An 18,096-nucleotide genomic window follows, 5' to 3' on the forward strand; every position below is an offset into this window, starting at 1 on the left:
ATCCTGGGCAACAGCAGACGGTAAAAAGAAATACTGCCCAGCGGTCAGTGAGGAAGGTAGTGAGGGGACTTGCTAGTGTCTGAGCATCATGTCTGGTCCTTACGTGCGAGACCCGCCAGGAATCCTCTGGCACCAGGCACTTCTGGCAGAGGCCATGTGAGGGCCGAGGGGACATGGCATTTTGGGAATCCCACACCCGAGAATGAGGGCCCAAGGTCCCTCCAAGCTCAACTGAGGCTACTGTACAATCAGAGAACGGCTTTAGCCAAGGCCTGGAAGCCAGCTGCACGACCGTCCACGGGGGACACGCGAGCAGACGGTGGGGCATCCACATGACGGACCGACACGGCTCAGCAGCAGAGGAGAAGGGGCAGCGGGGACCCGGACGTGGACGAGCCTCCCCGACACGCCGTGTGGGAGATGCCGGGCACGGAGAGGGTGCGCAGGACGGGAACGCCCGTCCACGCGGAGACAAGCAGGGAAGCGGCTGGGGGGAACGGACATGCTCTCTGTCCTGATAGCCGGCTACACAGGTGGACCCGCTTGTCGAAGGTCACAGCCGGCACACCCTGCCAACCGCGCTGCGAGTCGCCGTACGCGAAGAGCTGCTCCAGCGAAAGAGAAGGGCTTAGCGTTCGCCTCCGTGTGGGCTCTGTGCCGAGTTTTGCTACCTGGCATGGAGGCAACATGGCCTCAGGTCCCTCCCCATTCCCCTCACCGCTACCCCAGGACCAGCGCCGCCTGCGGGCCCCTCCCCGGGGACCAGCCTCACCTGCGGGCTCCTTGCCTTCAACAATAACTAGAGGCTGCTCTGGTTTGGATGCTTTGGGTTTTCTCCCCCTTCGAGGCTTTTTCTTCTGCTCTTTGGCGGCGCTGACACTCTTGGGAACTGCGGGAAGCTCCCCCCGGGGCACGTCTGCTTCCTTCTCTGCAGGCGAATCCTGCTGGCCGGCTGGGGGGACGCTTCTGGATTGTTCCAAATGGCCCAACAGGTGCTCTGCAGGACAGGGAAGCACAAGCGTAAGGCAGGGCGTCCACTCCCAACCTCCACTTGGTTTGTTTTTAATTTTATTTGCTCATGGTGTGCCCTCTGCGTAGGCAAATAAACTTTATTTCTTCTGCTTTGAAAACGACAGCATTTCCACTGCACCAAACCCAACCACCATCTTAAAAAGTCAGTCAGGCGATAGAAGCAGGAAGTTTTGTAAAATCACGTACAGTTTTGTGTAAAAACTAAAAGCACGGGTACACGCGTATGAGCAAAGAGAAACTGTGGAAGAACACAGCAAAAAGGTAATGTGGGTCTCTCTATGGTGACCTTACGGGCAACTTTTATATTCTTCTCAAAGCTTATTTAAGCTCTCTAATTTTTCTATGATGAATATATAATACAATTATTTTAAAATGTAGCCTTTGAAGAGGAATATTGATACATATTCAATTCATAATGAACAAAATTGTCTTTCAAAACACTGCATGAAGGCCAAAAGCCTTTATTTTCAATGGAAGAAACCTCAGAGACCTCCCAAGGAAAGATAACTGGGCCACACACAGGAAACAGACAGAGATGGCCATGCTCCCTGAGTGAAGGTGAGCTGGGCTCAGGCTGGCCGGAGGGCAGGGCACCAGCAAGAGGGTGGAGGAGTGACCCATGAGACAGGTGGGGACCAGTGCCCTCAAGGGACCACTGGCGCCCGCCTGCACATTCGGCCAAGGACCAATTCTTCCCATCGACAACCTCGACTGGCTCACACAGGCCTCAGTGTGAAGTGGCGGCTGTCTCCCCATTTGTTCCACGCTCAGGGCCACTGTGCAGGGCGAGTGCCCTCGAGGGGCCAGGGAAGGAAAGGGGTGAGGGATGAGGGAAGGAAAGTTTTAATGCAAACAACGTTACGTGCTGCGTGTCACGGGAAGGGTTCGGAAGTTTGGCCACACAGCAGAACAAGCTAACGATGAGGCCGCCCAGCTGCAAATGCTTGGTAAGGCTACAAAAATAGAGATTGCCCCCCACACCAAACTAATGCTCTGCTGAGCTTCAGAGAAAGAAAACAAGATCCCTCGCTGCCAGGCATGCAGAGAACTTCAAGCTAAAGCACAGATCCCGGGAGGAGGCCTGGGAGACACAGGCTGGGAGATGAGCGGCTCCCGCAAAGCCAGGGAACTCCCGTGCGTCCTGCCACCATCCCGGAGGGACGGCGTGGAAGTGACAGAGCACATCAGGGTGAGCGCAGCACGGGACTCGCTGGCGTCTGGCTGAGCAGGCGCCTGCCCCTTACCATTCAGCAGCTGCAGCTCAAGGAAGGCGGCCGAACACACCTTGCACACCCACCGGCTGGGTTCCGCCTCCACCGGCGTGCTGCTCTCTGGGGTGCCTGCAGCTTCAAAAGACAAGAGGGGGAGGTGGTCCAGCAGCTGCTCTCTCTGTGCAGCCCAGCCCAGTGCAGGGCACACGTGCCCTTGTAGGAGGTGACAATGACAGCGGTAACAACTGCCACCACTTGGGAGCAGGTCCAATGCTCCAGGCACCGTTCTCGGAGTTTTACCTACACAGACTCGTTCGTGTCTGTGAATGTCCCCATTTCACAGAGGAGGAAGCCAGGCACAGAGCACTGGAACCAGAGCCTGACAAAGGGCTGTCACCAGTCATGGAAAGGTGGCCTCCTCCCAGAAGCCAGTCTGGTGGGACCAGACACTGTCCCCCCATACAACTTCAAGAAAAGAAAAAATGCATGCTACAGCCCACATCGAATTCCCCAACCTCTCACTGGCTCATGTGACAAGAAAGGGCGGAACCCCAAACACCCAGGCCATGTGCCCTGGTGTGGCCACGGCTCCTGCCCAGCACTGGCCAGCAGAGCTTTCTGCAATGACAGAAATGTTCTGTAACTGCCGGCCAGGGGGGCAGCCACGTGCGCCGAGTGCCCCTGAGGAACTGGACTTTCACTTTTATTGAATTTACATTGAAACAGCCGCCTGGGGCAGGTGCTTACTGCAGAGGCAGTGCCCCTAGCCCTCCCGGCACCCCCGTGGGAGTCTGGGGGTGGGAGGGAGATGACCAGGGTCCATGGAACACAGAGGGAGACCCTGGCTGCTCAGGGTCCTTTTCAAAAAAAGCTACTGATGCTCTTGTGAGACCTCAAAGTTGGGGATGTAATGGAGAAGAACCTTTGTATTCTATTACAAGTTAATCACTAAAGGGATGTTGCCTATAAGCTTAAATTATATTTAACGGCCCTGAACTGGGAACCCTGCCTCCCAGGTAAAGACAGTCAAACTAAAATACCTTTGTTTAGCTCATAGGAAACATCTTGACCAGGTTCACCTGTGAATGGCTGCAGGAAGGAAGAAATTAACACATCCCCTGACCAGAACCAGGAAATGCCTGATTTTATTCCCTCCCCTTTTAGTATAAAAGCAGCCTGAATGCTAACTCAGCTGGTTCTTTGGGACATGAGTCCACCACCTCCTCAGTCTGCTGGCTTTCCAAATAAAGTCGCTCTTTCTTGCCCCAACTGGTCTCTCGATTTACTGGCTGCTTGTGTGGTGAGCAGTACGAGCTGACTTGGTAACAGGGACATTCTAAGTGAATGTATGTTTGTGATTTCCTGGCCCAGGAAACGGATTCGCTAAACCCCACATGGCAGCCTGTCAGGGCTGGACGGGGGCCACCAGCCCTCACCACCACCTCCGCTCCCGCCTCTGTGCAGCTTGCGTCGACACACACAACCCATCGCAACCCTCCCGGGCCGCTCATGAAGCAAAACCATCCAGAAGAGTGACTGCACATGCGTTCAGAACCAGGAAAAAGCACACCTCTGTCTGTGTCAAAAAACAGCGATAAGGTTGCAAAGGACGGAAGAAACAGACGGAAACCACTGCCACAACCGTTTGCAGGCATTTTCTGAGTCTCCGTAAGATAACAAGAAGAGAGAAATGTAGCTGCAGTATGAAATTTTGAGTTATACCAAAACCAGAGCAGAAAGAGTGGAGAGTGGGCAGCCCAGAAGCAGGGCGCTGTCGTGGGGTGTGCCCTGCGGCCCAGCCTCCGCTCTCCTCTGCGCCCACCTCTGGGAATCCACTGAAGAGCATCAGGAGGAGATCAGGGCCAAACGGAATAAAGGGCCAAATTCCTGTATCTCACTCACCTTCCCAAACACACACGGTTCTAAAGAGGGCAAAGCACTCTTGCACAGGTGAGTTTCAGAGAGGGAGGCTGAGAAGGGGTTAGCTGGCAGTGGATACCCGGGAATAAAGGCAATTTCTTTTCACGTGAGTGAGCTGCTATCTCTCCACCACGAGGTCCCTGCCCAGGAATGGAGGTCCCTGCCCAGGAATGGAATTCACATAGGCCTGACCTTCGGCAGGAAACCCATCTCTTCAGCCTGGCGTCCTGAACGCTAGGTCAACGGGACTAACTAGTAGAACCAGTCATGACTGCTGTCCTCCCTCCGAGGGCAGTACTCTATTTTCCAAAAATTATCTTTAAAAGATAAAACTTAAAAAAAAAACTTTTTAAGACAAAATTAGCTAGCAATCAGAAGGCAATTCCTCATCCCAATCACTCACACATCCAACAAAAGAGAAGTGTCTACGCAAAACGAAACAGTAGCTGGCAGTGGAGAGACAGGGAAAAGGCCCACAGCAGGACGGTCAGCAAAACGTGTAATGAAGATCAATCACGTGGTACATCAGCATGTACAGCAAGACCTCAACCACGCAGAAGTGCACGCCTTTTTAAACAACAGAAAAGAAATGGTAGAACTACAGGGACAGAGGATAGATGCTGGTCGCCAGGGGATGGAGTACAGAGCTGTACAAGGGAACCGTCTGGGGTGCTGAGAACGTCCTACATCTTGATTGTGGGGGAGCTCACACAACTGCAGACATTTGTCCAAACTCTGAACTGTCCACCTAAAATCGCTATTTTATTGTTTGTTAACTACACGCCCACAGTGCTGGTTTTTTAAAACTATTAGAAAATGCTAATCAAAAATGCTAAGAGGGCTTCCCTGGTGGCGCAGTGGTTGAGAGTCCACCTGCCAATGCAGGGGACGCGGGTTCGTGCCCCAGTCCGGGAAGATCCCACATGCTGCGGAGCGGCTGGGCCCGTGAGCCATGGCCGCTGAGCCTGCGCATCCGGAGCCTGTGCTCCGCAACGGGAGAGGCCACAACAGTGAGAGGCCCGCGTACCGCAAAAAAAAAAAAAAAAAAAATGCTAAGAGTCGTTAAGATGGTCATGTTATATGTGATTTAAAAGTTCCCCAAATGTTATGAAATGTACTTATATTTCATTTTTTTTTCACTAGAAAGGTGATTTTGAAACTCTGATGCTGACAGCCGATTCTGAACCCCAAGCACCTGCCCACTGAGACCACTGGGCTTCCCGGTCCTCCTCCTTCATCTGCCAACAAGCCCAGGTGTGTATAAAGAAGGAAAATCAGCCTTAATGTGAGCTCAAGGAGAACATGTGATCAGAAAAGTAAATCCACTACCAGAAAAAAAAAATACAGACTAATTTTTGAAAGGAGTGTGCCAAGTAGAAGGAAACCCACTTCCCTCTGTATTTAAAAGTCTACTCTGTCAGTCTACAAATTGGCTGATTTCTATGACAAACATCTATGACAAAGATGTTTGAAGAAAATTCAAAACAGAGAGAGCACTGAGTCTTAGCAGGTCTGATGCTCACCTAGAAAGTCTATAAATAATGTAGACGCAGACTGTTCCTTGCCCAGGGGCCCCCTCATGACTCTTCTGGAACAAACTGGTGGTTCCTAAGGCCCCTTCACCTTGCTCTGACCCACCCCCACTGGGCTAAAGGTGCAGTGCTGGCCACAAAGGCCCCGTGTGATCTCACGGGTGCGTCCAGACCAGAGGCGGGATGGGGGGCGGCCTCATCTCATGAGGGGCAGAGGTGAAGCCATCTCCCTACCTGTCAGATCTGGATAATCAGAATCACGCAGAAAACCAGCTTTCCACGGGTCTCTAGGCCTCCCTCCCAGGTGCCCAGGTCTTATCTGCTCCCGTTACTGAGAAGGGGGCACTCAGTAACTCAGTACTCCCAACGCACGGATTCCGATGGGTGAGGCGTTCAAAACACACACCTGAGACCGCCCTGGGCCCTGGGCACCTGGATGGATGGGGCTGGAGCAGGGTTCCAGAAGCTTCTCTGTGCCAGGAGGGGACGTCAGGGGAGGGGGGAGGGGCTTGGGGAAGGGGCTGGGCAGGAGGCCAGGGTGGTAGGAGACAACGCAGGGGTCCTAGGGCAGCTGCCACGTCCCTAGGTGCAGCAACCGTACTGGCGCCAGCAGCACTGCCAGGGCCAAGCGGTCACTCAGCAGGGGGCTCTCCCAGGAAGAAAAGAAACAAGGAACCCAACTAACCAACTAGGTAACAGCAGTCATCACATTGCCGAGAAATATGTGTTTGCCATTTGTCCCAAAACAGAAAGAGAAAAAAATTGTAAAAGTTATTTCTAAAATTTTAGAGTACCTAAGTTGCTTATTTAGTTCCCCAATTCAGAAGCTAGTTTAGGGTGACCACGCTGCTTGCCTGGTCATTAACAGCGCCCTACATTCTCAGAAGCCCAGAGGAGGGGCCACAGCTACCCTAGTGTCCTGCTTGAGAACAGTTAGAATGGAATCAGGAGGCAGGTATTGGACAACACAGTCCTGGGCTAATTTAATGAAGATCGATGCTCTCAAACGCAGCCCCAGATTAAAGAGCCCTCTGGAGGCAAAAAGCCAACAACACTGGAACTCTGATAAGGGGAGGTGACCTCTGTGTTGACTGTGACCTTGAGAGCCATGAGGGGCATGCATGTCACCTCCAGGACACAACTGACAAGGTCAGACTCTACAAGCCAAACCCTGACGTGCAGTCTGGGTTGGTCCCGGGACACGCACAGGGTAAGGAATCCACGACACGAGAAAACCAGGTCAGGAAGATCCTGGTGACCCTGGACAGCACCCGGGGAGTTGGCCTCACCTCGGTGCTTGAAAATGACTCCTGACTCCGTAGAGTGCCACTGCAGGTGCCTCCCAGGGGCGGGGGCAGGGCCAGGTACCCGGTTTTAGCAAATCCTAGGGGCTAGAGCAGTCTGGTGAAAAACCTAGGGTCCCTCCAAATTCTTTCTGCCCCCTTTACTATCAAAATAAAGAAAGGCCCATCAAGCCCAGTCTCCCTCTGCAAATATCCCTGTGAAGATGCAAACCCTCTACTGCCACCAGACCCCGCGTGCAGCCATCTGCCACTCCCGGAGCACCCCCCAGAGGCTCCACGGGCCACCATCACCCAGCCAGCCTGCAGGGACTGAAGAGGGGTCCTGGAAGTTCACGTCGGCCTGGAACCTTTGGGTAGGGTCTTTGCAGAGGTAACCCAGATAAGATGGGCCAGACTGGTTGAGGGTGGTCCTAAATCCAGTGACTGGTGTCCTCATAAGGGGAGAACCCAGAGACACAGGGAGAGACCTAGGCAGGGATGGGGCGATACAGCTACAATCCAGGATCGCCAAGGGTTGTCGGCAACACCAGAGCTGGGAAATACGGATCTTGGACTTCAGGCTTCCAGACTGTGAGACAACACACTTCTTTTGTTTTAGCCCCGGTGTGTGGTGCTTTGTCTGGGATGCCTCACGGATCCCTCCCTCCGCCTCTCACACTGCCACGTGAGCCCACCGGAAGCAGCTCCCAAGCCTCTGCCACGATGCACATGTGGGACAAACCAGAACCTTCCAAACCTGTACGGAGCTGTCTGTACCCCACGGTGCTCATAATAAGAGAGATCGTCTCCTTGTCAGAACCCTGTTGTTCGGGGGTCGGAAGGAAAGCCAGGGTCAGCTTCTCCCCCACAGGAAGTAATCTTTGTGGCAGCAACAAGCATGTCTGCCCCGGGCAGTGCCAGGTGGAGCCGTATGAAAGCCCTGCTCTGCCAGGTCACAGTGCCACGTGTGAGCCACTTCACGTGGTCCCTCAAGGTCAGGTGGAGAGGATGAACACCCCAAGGACCCATGGCGTGGGTAGAAAAGATTTAAGTTCATCGGCCCCCTTCACGAGGTGATACCCCCGACCCCAGGTCAGCAGGACATGCATTCTGATTTGCTTTTCCAAAAGGATGTGGGTGAATCACACGTGACTCCACTAGGTCTTTCTTTGACGACACATGCTACACAGGCACACACATGCGTATGCACACACGCATGCACACGCACACCCCGACCTCCGGGAAGAGGCTGCTGGAAGGTGGCTATAGCACCAGCACTGGAGCCAGAATCCGGGTTCAAACCCTGATTCCTTCACTCTCTGCACTGTGATTCAGGGAAGGTTCCTTAACCTCTCTGTGCTCCGTTCCCTCTGCCCAAACCCAGGGGCCACAACCTGACCCCCAGGGACTAAGTGGGTGAGTGATGCATGTGAAGCCGCAGAGCTGGGGGCAGAGCTGCCCGCCAGCAAGCGCCTGGCCTGGGGCGAGCTCTTCTAATGGCTTCTCAGCCCGGATATTCAACAAGCAGACCTACAGACCCACCCCGTGGTGTCAGGACCGAGCCCTCGGTGCTCCCCATGCCCGCCGGCCCTCCCGGCCCGACTCTTCTCACTAACACCGGGCTGCTGCGTGCGGCCAAGGGGCTGTGGGTCCCCACGGGGCGGCAGGACGGCGGACAGGCTGGGGACAGGGGCCCCTACGTACCGTGGAGCCCAGGGCAGGCCTGCCTCAGCATGGGCTTGTCCATCCTCTTGGCGTAGAAGGCCGCGTACCACACGCGCAGCTCGGTGCCCGGGGGGATGTCACGTGAGGTGGTGAAGTACACGTCGCTGCCGTGCTGGAAGGCCGTCAGGTTCTGGTGCCCGGGCTCCGCCGCCGGCCGCACCAGCATCATCCAGTTGCAGTCGTCCTCGTTGGAGGTGTCGAAGCACACGGGGTGCCCGTCCTTCTGGAATACCTGGGGGTGAGCGCGGCCCGCCGAGGGGCCGGGGCGGGGGCTGGTTATCCACCGGTGTGCGTGTCAGCACGTGTGTGTGTGTGTGTGTGTGTGTGTGTGTGTGTGTGTGAAGGGGGGCTGCTGAGTGACCAGTCTGGACGGCACCACATCAGAGGCCAAACCGTGTTCCATACAGACCTATTTAGGCATTTACAGTGGTCAGGGGGCAGAGGTAGACCCCTGAACAGGTCAGGCTGATCACAAGCAAAAGGGAAGCAGGAGACACAGCAAAAGGTGAGGTGTCACTGGGAGACCCTAGTCCTCCGCATGGCTCAGGTGGGAACTGGGACGCCTAATTTCCACCTGTGGTCCAGGTGGGCACCCGGACGCGTGCATTCTGCTGCACGGGGAAACCTGAGTTCTGCTCCTAGGCCAGGAGTTATCAGGAGACCTGAGTTCAATGCGTGGCACGGCTGGGAACTTGGACATCTGAGGTCTACTTGTGGTCCAGGTGTAGAACCTGGACACTCAAGTTCTAATCAGTGTTCCAGTGGGCATGAAGGCACTTCTTGAGTTCTACTCCCGGCCCAGGTGTCACCGGGACACCTCAGTTCTAGGCATGGCACAGGTGGGAATCAGGACACCTGAGTTCTACTCCAGTTCCAGACGTCATCGGGACGCCTGAACTCTATACCTGGCCCAGGTGTCATCGGGACGCCTGAGTTCTACACATGGCCCAGGTGGGCATCAGGACACCCAAGTTCTTATCCCAGCTCTGTTGCAAGTATGGTCAGTGACTTTAGCAAAGTTCCTCGATCTTTATGAGCTGCACCCTCATCTGCAAAGCAGCACCAGTGTTTTATGGATTAAATGCAGGCAGGGACCAGGGGGAGAAGCCTGAATATTTTGAAGTTCAAAGTAACCACATGGAATAGGGGGTTCCTGTCCGCCATTTTCTGATGCAATCATTGCTTCCTCGTTGTAGGAAGAAATCGCCCCCCCTCCTGGGCTTTTCCTGTAGGGGGTCCCCGCTGCTAAGAGCTAGAGGCCCCCTTTGGGGACGGAGCCCTCGGAAGCAAGGGGAGAGGGCAGAGGGGTCCACCAGGGGCCTAACGACCCTGAGCCGGTGTGGGAACTGCTCCCTTGCCCTCCCTCCATGGGCGTAAAGCTGCCCCCAGCACCCAGGTAACCAACGCCGAGCCTGTGCTGGAAACAACTCAATACGAGGCACAGACCTTCAGAATCCGAGTTGCTCAAAGAAACCAAAACAGGCACAAAGGACTTTTTCAAAGGGGCCTCGGCCGACCCCGGGCCCACAGCGATCACGTGCGTCAGCCCCAGGCCTCTGTACCTCACTCCTTCCCGTAAAATAACGCTTCGTTCTTTTCTTTCTTTGTAAACCAATCAAGTGCCTTTCCTTTCGCTCTGCTGTGCTGAAATCTGCCTTGTAAACTCAGTTCTCCAAGGACTGGCGAAACTCCGCGGTCACCTAGGTCATCTCTGCCCTGAAACACGTGGGTCTCCACTAAGGGTCTCCAGGAAAGCTCACCTCCCGGGGTAACCACTGCCCGACCAGCACCCGTTCCTCCCTGTTTATTTCACAGGTGTTTTTGAAGGCGGGCTGAGGCTGGGCGCGTACTGGGTGCGGGGTCAGAGCTGTGACTGACACCCACATCCCTCGCCTCACGGCGCCTCCGTGGGTCTCGCTTTAAGTGATCCAAGCCCTCCCACCGATTTCCTTCCATTTTGTTTTTCTCAGTGTCATATAAAAGCTGTCATTTTCCAGCCTGATGTGCTTTTCAGAGCTGCCAAATTTTGCACTGGCCTCTCATCAAGGCCCCGACAAGACACCTTCCTTTCGAAAGAGCTTTGCAAAGTATCCTACGCTCTGCACCAGTGTGAAAATACTAACGCACTCCTGCAAAAATCCACAGAAATCCCCCCTCCTAAAGCCTGCGCTGGGGGTCTACTCTTGCATATGTTTTAAACAGAATCTCTTTAATGTCTTGCAAAATACTAACTTAACTCTGATGCTCCTGTGATATAAAAACAAACTAAAAAAAAATCTGAACACTGTCTTGGAAATTCACCAGAACTATAATACCTGGAGCTGTTTCCAAGACATTTATGAATCACTGGTGCTCAGCGGGCGTCGCCCCGTCTGCACGAGGAAGGTCACAAAGCAGGGCCTCTGCCTCCCGCACTGGCCCCAGCTTTTACCTTCAACGGAAACGCAGACTCCTTCTCCCATTTGGCGACTCTCCTCGACTCAAACGGGCCAAACTGCGTGCGCTTGACGAGCTGGGTCACAGCAAACACCCCCTCGGCTCCATCTTCCAGGCGTCTGATCTCCAGGTTGGAGGGAAGGGACGACCTAGAAATAGAACAAAGCAAGAGACTCTCGGCCCCGGGCATCCACTGAGCGAGGTGCCACCCACACCAGGGGACGAGAGGGTTAGGATGACGGAAAAGGTCACTCTCACTGGCCCCCAGAGTAGGCGACAGACGGGCGTTGACTCAAGGATGCGTTTAAAATCCCCGCCCAGGAGACAGAGCTGATGCGTGTGTGTGCGTGTGCACACACACACACACACACACATCCTAAGTGTGGGCTTCAATCAGCCAACAGAGAGAGGAGGACGACAGAGAGACCACAAAGAGGTGCCACATGTAAAGCACCACGGGGAAGACAAGAAGTGCCACCGCATTCCAAAGACCAGAAAAGCATTTCCAGCCAGGCTGCACTGGGCTGGTTTCATCGGGGATGTGGCCTTTCTAAGTAAACTCGGAGAACATCAAGGATGGGGCACGCGTGCCAGTGGGAAGGCATGTGGCCTGGGACCCTGCGTGAGCCAAGGCCAGGGCCAGGGCCAGCCTGGCTCACGTCGGGAGTGGGGTGGACCCCCAGGGCGCCTGGAGCACACACCCCTCACAGGAGCGAGCAGGGGGGCTGAGACGAGGAAACTGTCACAGAGGGACCGACGGCTCCCACGGGAACTTTGTGGGCAACAGGCAACCACTGAAGGTTTTTGGAAGAGAGCTCATCAGATCTGTACTTCAGGCGAAATTAGTCATCTCTCTGCTTTGTGCAGGGAAGTCCCAGTAAGACAAGGAAATAAAGAGGCTGGGAAAACCAGTTGGGCGGCTTCTAGGAACAGCGTTGATTAGATGACAATTTTAGTGCCACTACATGCCAGGCCCTAAATCAGGTGTAAGGATCACAGCAACTTTCCAAGGGGTGGTTATTCTCTCCACTTTACAGATGAGGCAACTGAGGTGCAGACAGGAGCACGTCTCGTCCGGGTTCAAACAGCTGCTACACTGTAGGTGGGGCTGCGCCCCTCCCCCCCAGGGAAGAGCTACGGAGCCCCCGGCCGGATCCAGGTGCTCGTCCAGAAGCTGCCACAGCTCTGCCCCGTGCCCACGGTGGGAGCTTGTTAGACAGCAGGCCTGGGCTCGGACCACAGGGGAGACTGAACAAGCTCGGCCGTGGCCGCTCAACGCATAAACCGACCCAGCCCATCAGCTGAACCAGGAACTAGATAAAAGACACGGACCCTGAAGTGTCTGCAACAAGCCTCAGCTCATCCTGGCGGCAGGAGACTCAGCTCACGGTGGGACGGAGATTTCGGACGGCCTCAGACGTGAGGACAGCCCTTCCCACCGAAGCCTCTCCCACTTCTTCTTTTGCTGCCCGCCCCCCCTTTTCGTAGACACCCAGGCCACCAGGCTCTTGCGGCAGGTGACATGTCGAAAACCCTGTCTGACAGGCAGGATGATAAAAGCAACTCAAGGTGGTCACTCACCTTGCCCTGCTTAACACAAAGGAGTCTTTGACCATGACCACCGGGCCCAGCTCGGGACATTCAGAGTCGTGGTACTGGCTGCAGTCTTCACACCCTGCAAACAAACATCCCGGCGTCAGAGGGGGCGTTGAGCGGGGAGGGAGACGCCCACAGAGCATCGCGCGGCCTGGGAGTAAGCGATAGTGCTCCCCATGAATGCAAAAAGAGTACAACGCAGGACGTGTGCCCCCAGGAGAAAACCCTGCTCCACGGCACGCTGCAAAGTAGGCCAAGTCACCTCTATGGGGACGGAGGACAGGGGTGTCCCCAGGGAATGAGTGTAAATGAAAATTCACCAACTTAACCTGTTTATCATAAATCTAACATGTTGTAAACCTCTTTCTAAAACCTGGGGTTACTTATCTGAGTCAACTGCCACCCCTGCTGAGTGCCCTTTGCCAGGAGTTCTCAGAAAGATGATCCTTTTAAAACTGTACCGGGCAACATATTTCTTGTGTAATAAATTGTGGTTCTTTTTTTTTTTTTTTTTTTTTTGCAGTACGCGGGCCTCTCACTGTTGTGGCCTCTCCCGTTGTGGAGCACAGGCTCCGGACGCGCAGGCTCAGCGGCCGTGGCTCACGGGCCCAGCCGCTCCGCCGCACGTGGGATCCTCCCAGACCGGGGCACGAACCCGCGTCCCCTGCATCGGCAGGCGGACTCTCAACCACTGCGCCACCAGGGAAGCCCAATAAGTCGTGGTTCTTAAAACAAGTAAGACCACGTCTAAAGGAGAGAGCTCTTCTCTACTATAAAAACCAAGCGTGGACGTGGCTTTGCCTTCCGTGGTGAGGATGGGCCACGGGCCACTTACAGATGAACATGATCTCCTCGTTCCCATCTTCAGCCATCGCCACCACCTGTCAGGACAGAGCGCTGCGTTAGTGATCGGCTTTTGGGCAAAGGCGTTTTTTAAATTGAAGTATAGTTGATTTACAGTGTTGTGTTAATTTCTGCCGTACAGCAAAGTGATTCAGTTTCATTCTTTTTCAGATTCTTTTCCATTGGCTTTTTTTTTTTTTTTTTTTTTTGCGGTACCCGGGCCTCTCACTGTTGTGGCCTCTCCCGTTGCGGAGCACAGGCTCCGGATGCGCAGGCCCAGCGGCCATGGCTCACGGGCCCAACCACTCCGCGGCATGCGGGATCCTCCCGGACCGGGGCACGAACCCACGTCCCCCGCATCGGCAGGCGGACTCTCAACCACCGCGCCACCAGGGAGGCCCTCCATTGGCGTTTTTAAAGACAGTCCCTGCTAACGGCCCTCTCGAGCCTGTGTAGGGACTGACTTTGTGCTTTTTAAGAAATTTTTTATTTTATTTTATTGGTCCTGCCACGTGGCTTGCGGGATCTTAGTTCCCCGACCAGAGATTGAACCCGGGCCCCTGGCAGTGGAAGCGTGGAGTCCTAATTGCTGGACCGCCAGGGAAGTCCTTGACTTTGCGCTTTAAAGGCAACAGGCAGCAGGGTCCCCTTTATCGTGGGTTCGGGTGGGGGCCTTGAAATGTTTTCTAACCTAAAATGATGCTGCTTTATAATAAGCCATTGATGTGAATGGCTCTGAATTAGGACGTCTTCGTGAACTCAGGCTTTCATCTTTCATATCAGCCATCCATTTCCAGTTGTAAAATAAATATACCACTATTTTTAAAAAGCCAGTTTTCACACTGCCACTTCTATTTTTTCCTCCCTCACGGGACTGTGACTTCCTCCGGGGCAATCACATCACACACGACCTCCATTTTTTTCCACCTGCTAACCTGTGTGTGACACCAAATTTCTCTCGAGGGGGGACTAAGCACCGCCTGACATCATGGAGGAGAGCCTGCCTGCCCTCCACAAAACCTTTATCACAACTGGTCACTTCTATCTCCTATTCAACCTTGAGGTTCACCTCCAAAGCGGGCAGCTGCGCTCAGGCCCCCTGTATATTCGTGGGCGATCTGGATGTGTTCAGATGGGGACTCAGATTCCTGATCTATAAAATGGAACTTAAAATGCCCACCTCATGTAGTTCTGGGGGGAGCATAAAGTGAGATACACCCCGTATGTGCCACTCAATAATCGTTCCTCTTCCCTCCCACCCCTCCATCCCCAATTAAGCTAACTCAACACATCCTTCCTGCATCCCACTCCTGGCCAAGCCCGAGTGTATCACTAGGTACCTTTCTGGGGAAGTACACAGGCCGGCGCTCCACGAATGCCGATTCCACACGCCCTCTGCCCCATTTCCATCCCGGGAGCTTTTGAAGAATGAATAGCAGACAAATGCAAAGTCCAAAGGAAAATGGATTTGCTGAACACATGATTAGTTGAAAGGTTCACCACAGAAGAGTGAATGAGTTATAAGGAAACAAGGCAGAGAGATGGCGTTTCCAATTTGCCCCTAAAATGCCAGGGATCAACAACCAGGGTATATTTTTTCTCCAAACACAGCACAGTTTTTTCTGTTCCTGGGGACACCCCTTCACATTACAAGATGCCGCATGTGGCCTCAGCACGTTTAACTTGGTGTTTCCTGGTTGATGGGCTCCACGGGTGGGGTCAGGGGCCAGTCTGGAACAGGGGCAACGGCTGGTCATGGAGCAAAAGGAGAAGAGGGACAAAGAGGCAGAGGAAACACATGAAAACCCGCTTTCATGAGCTGCTGAGGTGGCCCCAGGAGCTTGAGAACCGTCCACCCATCAGCAGGAACCCGCTCTACCCAGCAACACCAGCTCACGGTCAAGGAAGTTCTGCAAGAACAGTGGGCTCTTAAGGGAGCCCTCAAACTGCTTACAAAGCTGGCAGCATCGGAGGGTGCAGACAAAGGGAACCGTTCTGGCCTTCCTCGTGGCCCAGTGTGGCCACCTCCCCTGTGCCTGCCTCTGATCTGGCCTCTCAAGGCTTCCATGTCTTGGCTACTGTAAATAGTGCTGCTGTGAACACTGGGGTGCATGTATCTTTTCAAATTAGAGTTTTCTCCGGATATATGTCCAGGGGCGGGATTGTTGGGTCGTGTGGTAGCTCTATTTGTAGTTTTTTAAGGAACCTCCATACTGTTCTCCATAGTGGCTGTATCAATTTACATTCCCACCAACAGCGCAAGAGTGTTCCCCTTTCTCCACACCCTCTCCAGCATCTGTTATTTGTAGACTTTTTAATCATGGCCATTCTGACTGGTGTGAGATAATACCTCATTGTAGTTTTGATTTGCATTTCTCTAATAATTAGCGATGTTGAGCATCCTTTCATGTGCCTGTTGGCCATCTGTATGTCTTCTTTGGAGAAATGTCTATTTAAGTCTTCTGCCCATTTTTGGATTGGGTTGTTTGTTTTTTTGTTATTGACTTGTATGAGCTGTTTGTGTATTTTGGAAATCAAGTCACATTGTTTGCAAATATTTTCTCCCATTTCATTGGTTGTCTTTTCGTTTTGTTTATGGTTTCCTTTGCTGTGCAAAAGCTTATGAGTTTGATTGGGTTCCATCTTTTTATTTTTGCTTTTATTTCTACTGCCTTGGGAGACTAAGAAAACATTGCTATGGTTTCTGTCAGAGAATGTTTTGCCTATGTTCTCTTCTAGGAATTTTATGGTGTCATGTCTTATATTTAAGTCTTTAAGCCATTCTGAGTTTATTTTTGTGAATGGTGTGATTCATTGATTTACATGTAGCTGCCCAACTTTCCCAACATCACTGGCAGAAGACACTGTCTTTTCTCCATTGTATATTCTTGCCTCTTTTGTTGAGATTGACTATAGGTGTATGGGTTTATTTCTGGGCTCTCTATTCTGTTCCATTGATCCATATGTCTGTTTTTGTGCCAATACCATGATGTTTTGATTACTGTAGCTTTGTAGTACTGTCTGAAGTCTGAGAGTTATGCCTCCAGCTTTGTTCTTTTTCCTCCGGATTGCTTTGGTAATTCTGCATCTTTTATGGTTCCATATAAATTTTACGATTATTTGTTCTAGTTCTGTGAAAAATGTCACAGATAATTTGATAGGGACAATTAATCTGTAGATTGCTTTGGGTAGTATGGCCACTTTAACAATATTAATTCTTCTAATCCAAGAGTGTGAGATATCTTTCCATTTCTTTAAATAATCTTTAATTTCCTTTATCAATGTTTTATAGTTCTCAGCATATAAGTCTTTCACCTCCCTGATCAGGTTTATTCCTATGTATTTTTTTTGGGGGGGTGAATGCGATTTTAAAAGAGATTATTCATTTTTTACTTTCTCTTGCTAATATTTTACTGTTAGCGTGAAGAAATGCAACAGATTTCTGTTTGTTAATCTTGTATCCTGCTACTTTGATGAATTCGTTTATCAGTTCTAGTAGTTTTTGTGTGCCACCTTTAGGGTCTTCTATATAGTATCATGTCATTTGCATATAATGACAATTTTACCTCTTCCCTTCCAGTTTGGATATCTTTTATTTCTTTTTCTTGTCTGAGTGCTATGGCTAGGACTTCCAATACTATGTTGAACAGAAGTGGTGAGAGTGGGCACCCTTGTCTTGTTCTAGATTTTAGCAGGAAGTCTTTCAGCTTTTCACTGTTGAGTATTATGTTGGTTGTGGGTTTGTCATAAATAACTTTTATAAAGGAGCCTCTTGAAGTCTGTGCTGTGCTGGCAAAATCCCTCTGGTGTGCAGAATGCTCCTTTGCAGAAGGGAAGTCCAGTTTCCAGACTTCTCCAGCATGTAAGAAATCTCAGACCAAGGGATTGTAAATAGTACTGTTGTAGGGAAAATGACAGAAAAATATTCAAAGTGTGAGATTCAGCCATTTTAACCACCGATCCTGAGGAAACTTACTTATACCAGTGGTTCTCAGTGTGGTCCCTGGACCATCAAACAGTAGCACCAGCAGCACCTGGGAATTTCTCAGAAATGTGAATTCTTGGGCCCCTCCCCAGACCTGCTGGGCTGGGGCCCTGCACTCTGAGTATTTGCAAACCTCCAGGTTATTCTGATGCAGCTCAAGTCTGAGAACTGCTGCTTAACCCTCAATCTTTTTAACACTTACATGATTACTACTGCAAAAAGCAAACAAACTAACCACAACAGTGATCACTGGGGGACCACAGTAATCATGTCAGGAAACCAGATTTGTCATGAGGGTCAGTTAGGCTTAGACCAGGAGTATCTGTGTGTAACTTGGTGGGAAATGGGGAGCAAGGGGAGATCTGGGGCAGATGTTCTCTGTGACACCTGAGGTTTACTCGGCAGCCCCCATGATTACAACTGTTAAAAACAATTCTGAAAAAGAAGACTAAAGTGAGAGACATCAGTTTACCTGGTTCAAGCTTAATTATAAAGGACAGTAATGAGGACTTTGGTATTGGTAGAGGGATAGA

At 52.2% G+C, this 18,096-nt stretch overlaps 1 protein-coding gene across 1 annotated transcript in view; it reads right to left on the reverse strand.

Annotated features, from left to right (window-relative positions):
* PRDM15 (PR/SET domain 15) overlaps positions 1-14,528 on the reverse strand; it is a gene marked incomplete at its 3' end in the record, with an annotated part of 42,547 nt that extends 28,019 nt beyond the window's left edge. Inside the window, 6 exon segments of the mRNA XM_079705390.1 lie at positions 773-997; positions 2,277-2,378; positions 8,683-8,935; positions 11,135-11,288; positions 12,721-12,814; positions 13,571-14,528. Coding sequence (XP_079561516.1) covers positions 773-997; positions 2,277-2,378; positions 8,683-8,935; positions 11,135-11,288; positions 12,721-12,814; positions 13,571-13,607 — 865 coding nt within the window. The 5' untranslated portion in view covers positions 13,608-14,528.
* Between the last annotated feature and the right edge of the window lie 3,568 nt (positions 14,529-18,096).

Source organism: Hyperoodon ampullatus (assembly GCF_949752795.1).
Source record: "Hyperoodon ampullatus genome assembly, chromosome: 5".
NCBI classification, from domain to species: domain Eukaryota; kingdom Metazoa; phylum Chordata; class Mammalia; order Artiodactyla; family Ziphiidae; genus Hyperoodon; species Hyperoodon ampullatus.